The sequence below is a fragment of the Phascolarctos cinereus genome, unplaced genomic scaffold, assembly GCF_003287225.1.
Source record: "Phascolarctos cinereus isolate Bilbo 61053 unplaced genomic scaffold, phaCin_HiC Scaffold_4;HRSCAF=312, whole genome shotgun sequence".
In the NCBI taxonomy this organism is placed as follows: Eukaryota; Metazoa; Chordata; class Mammalia; order Diprotodontia; family Phascolarctidae; genus Phascolarctos; species Phascolarctos cinereus.
The window spans coordinates 36940040-36943636 of NW_027555847.1; the positions used below are offsets into that span (position 1 = coordinate 36940040).

The window sequence follows — 3597 nt, forward strand, 5'->3', positions numbered from 1 at the left end:
CACCGAGGCCAGGGCCGGGCCCATGGCGGGGTAAGTGAAGCTTCCCCAGCCGCAGCCTTGCTAGCAGAGGGAGGGGAAGAGGGGGAAGGAATAGGAAAAGGAGGAGGAGGAAGAAGAGAAAGGGAAGGAGAAGGGGGAGGAAAAGGAGGAGAAGAGAGGAGGAGAGGGAGGAGGAGGAAGAGAAGAGGAGGAAGGCAAGGAGGGGGAAGAGGAGGAGGCGGAGGCGGAGGCGGCGGCGGCGGCGGCGGCGGCCAAGCTCCAGCTCCCTCCCGGAGAGCCAGGCTCCTAGATGGCGAACGCCAGTGACCTGGCCGGAGACAGCAGCCCGGCCCCGAGCAGCGGTGCGGGAGGCGGAGGCAGCGGCGGGGGCAGCGGGGGCGGCGGCCCAGCAGCACTGGGCCTCAAGCTAGCCTCGCTCAGCCTCATCCTGTGCATCAGCCTGGCCGGCAACGTGCTCTTCGTGTTGCTCATCCTCCGGGACCGCCACCTGCACCGGGCGCCCTACTACCTTCTGCTCGACCTGTGCCTGGCCGACGGGCTGCGCTCGCTCGCCTGCTTCCCGGCGGTGCTGCTGTCAGTGCGCCGGGGCGCGGGCGCTGCTGGGGGGGCGCCGCCGCCGGGCGCGCTCGGCTGCAAGTTGCTCGCCTTCCTTGCCGTGCTCTTCTGCTTCCACGCCGCCTTCCTGCTGCTGGGAGTGGGCGTCACCCGTTACCTGGCCATAGCCCATCACCGCTTCTATGCCAAGCGACTGACGGGCTGGCCGTGCGCCGCGGTGGTGTGCGTGGCGTGGGTGCTGGCCCTGGCCATGGCCTTCCCGCCCGTCCTGGACGTGGGCACCTACCGCTTCGTCCGGGAGGAGGCGCAGTGCACCTTCGAGCACCGCCACGTCGGGGCCAACGATACGCTGGGCTTCATGCTCATGCTGGCCGCGGTGGTGGGCGCCACGCACCTGGTTTACCTTCGCCTGCTCTTCTTCATCTACGACCGCCGAAAGATGAAGCCCGCCCAGCTGGTGCCCGCCGTCAGCCAGAACTGGACCTTCCACGGGCCCGGCGCCACGGGCCAGGCGGCCGCCAACTGGACAGCGGGCTTCGGCAGGGGTCCCACGCCGCCCACGCTGGTGGGCATCCGCCCGGCCGGCCCCGGTCCCGGGGGGCAGGCCCGGCGCCTCCTGGTGCTGGAGGAGTTCAAGACCGAGAAGAGGCTCTGCAAGATGTTTTACATGATCACCCTCCTCTTCCTCCTCCTCTGGGGCCCCTACATCGTGGCCTGCTACCTGAGGGTCTTCATCAAGGCTGGCGCCGTGCCCCAGGGCTACCTGACCACCTCAGTGTGGCTCACCTTTGCCCAGGCCGGCGTGAACCCCATCCTTTGTTTCATCTTTAACAAGGAGCTGAGAGTCTGCTTCCGAGCCCATTTCCCCTGCGGCCAGAGCCCCCAGACCACTCAGGGAACCCTTCTATGCGATTTGAAAAGCATTGGTATATAACAGCGCCCATGCTGTCCTGCCCCTCCCCTCTCTCACGGGCTGTGATTTCTCTCCCCCACCCCCCAGGAGGGAGGGGCGGAAATCGAGTCGTTTCTGCCCGTTTTCTAGGTTGTCTTCCATACGGAGACCACAGACTGTAAATGGGGACAGAATCTACATTTAGACTGTCAAGAAGTAATTTTGTGAATTGGTATGTGCTTTTGTATAAGGCACCTCCCCCCTTTCCTAACAATCTTGCCTACATTTATCTTCTAAAGTAGATTTTGATCTGGACAATAAACCCTGCGGTGTTTTGTACAGTACTGACGTCTTTTTTTTGTTGTTATAAAGCCTAAACTAATTTTATTTGTGCAAGGCCAAGACCAATTTTCTACAGAAGCTATTTTTGACAACCTCAAGTGGTATTATATTTTGAAGTGAAGTAAAAGAGAATGGGACTTTTAACGATTTCACGGGTTAGATTTCTTGAGGGTCTTCTGTTAGAACCAGGCAAATGGAACAAAATATTAAAATTGAAGTTGCTGGTTAAACAACTGCTGTTGGTATTGTAGATACACTGTAGCAAACTGGGAGTGATGATATTTATTGCACTATTCCTTTGGAAATAATTAAGAACTTTGTAAGAAACTGCATTTAAAATTGGAGAGTTAAAGTTTAATTCAGCAGCAGTAATGCAGTCATTTTTAAGCAGTGAAATTTGCTAACTTCTTAAGCAAAATTATAATACTTCTGGAAAATACTTGTAAAATACAACTGTTTTCTATATTAAAATGACTTTTCTATATAACAGAGGTAACATTTCTGTACAATCATAACTTTTAAAATAGCAAAAACAATGTTCTGATTAATTGTATAAAGAAAATGTTGCATGTTTTTTAAAAAAATGTACTGGATACAAGTTACAGGCTGATTTAGCATTGTTAAGCACAGGGTATTAATTAAAATTGCTTTGAATATTTTTGACAATAAAAATCGGTTGAAATAATTTTGTGGAAACAGCTTGCATATTGAATAACTTAGTTTTTTCCCCCTGTCTTATGCAACTATTTCCATTTGGTAAATTGCTCTTCTGTTAATAATATGAATGGATGGATAATTATGGTACACTACTTTTGAGAGACAAAGTGTTTCCTTTAAATGTTTGCCAGGTTAAGCTGTGCTCTTATACTGATGGTTATTTTAAATTAATAATGAGAACTATAGTTTTAAAGAATGCTTCTTTGTAAGAACTGTAATCTTAAAATGAAATATGAAATTCTCCAAGTGCTCTCTACAATGCTCCATTTTGATTAACATAACTTCCATTAAAAAATTTATATCTGTATTTCTCATTTGCATTATACAAACTAAAATATACCAATATTTTTATCCTTGAGGGAACTTTTTTATTAACACTAGTTTCTAGAGAAGACACTAACCCTTCTTTCAAGGCTAACAATGCTAGATTGGGCCTTTAATACATGTTGCCATGTTGTAGCTTTTTTTATATGATCTGTGGCACATCATTTACTGAAAACCCACTCTGGTTTAGCAGGAAAGGCTTGGTATTAAGAAACCAGGAGACCCAAGTTCTAATTCCAGCTTTGACAAAAGCTTGTTATAGGATCCTGGACAAGTCCCTTCTCCTGGCTGGACCTCAGTTTTGTCATCTGGAAAATAAGGAGGGAACAATGCTATCTATAGTCTCTTCTAGTTCTAGAGTTCTATGATTTTACTATGTGTAAGGCATTGTTAATGCATTAAATAGCATTTGGAAGTAAATGACACTTGGTTACTGTCCTCTAGGAGTTCACCAAATAAGGACAGTTAAAGAAAAGAAAACTTTTATGTAACTTTTTTCAACTCAACATTTATAAATGCCTACTACATGCCAAATCCTGTGTAAAATCATTTATGTTGTAAATGCCAAATATTTTAATATGTGTCTGTATTTCAATATCTGTATATGACACATCTATAGAAAGTGGTTCATCTAGAGATAAATTAAGATAGAGACAGGTAATGCCATTTAAGATAGGATATTAAGAGCCATTCAAAATTTTTGGATCTGCTAGCTCTGACAATGAATGAACGAGCATTTGTTGAATGTTGGCTATATGCGCAGGACT

General features: G+C 47.8%; 1 protein-coding gene across 1 annotated transcript; it reads left to right on the forward strand.

The window, feature by feature from the left end:
* Positions 1 to 210: 210 nt before the first annotated feature.
* On the forward strand, positions 211 to 2474 carry GPR27 (G protein-coupled receptor 27). Its single transcript, XM_021007589.2, has one exon. The coding sequence runs from the start codon at positions 290 to 292 to the stop codon at positions 1487 to 1489; it is 1200 nt and encodes a 399-aa protein (XP_020863248.1). The 5' UTR covers positions 211 to 289; the 3' UTR covers positions 1490 to 2474.
* The last annotated feature ends 1123 nt before the right edge of the window (positions 2475 to 3597 follow it).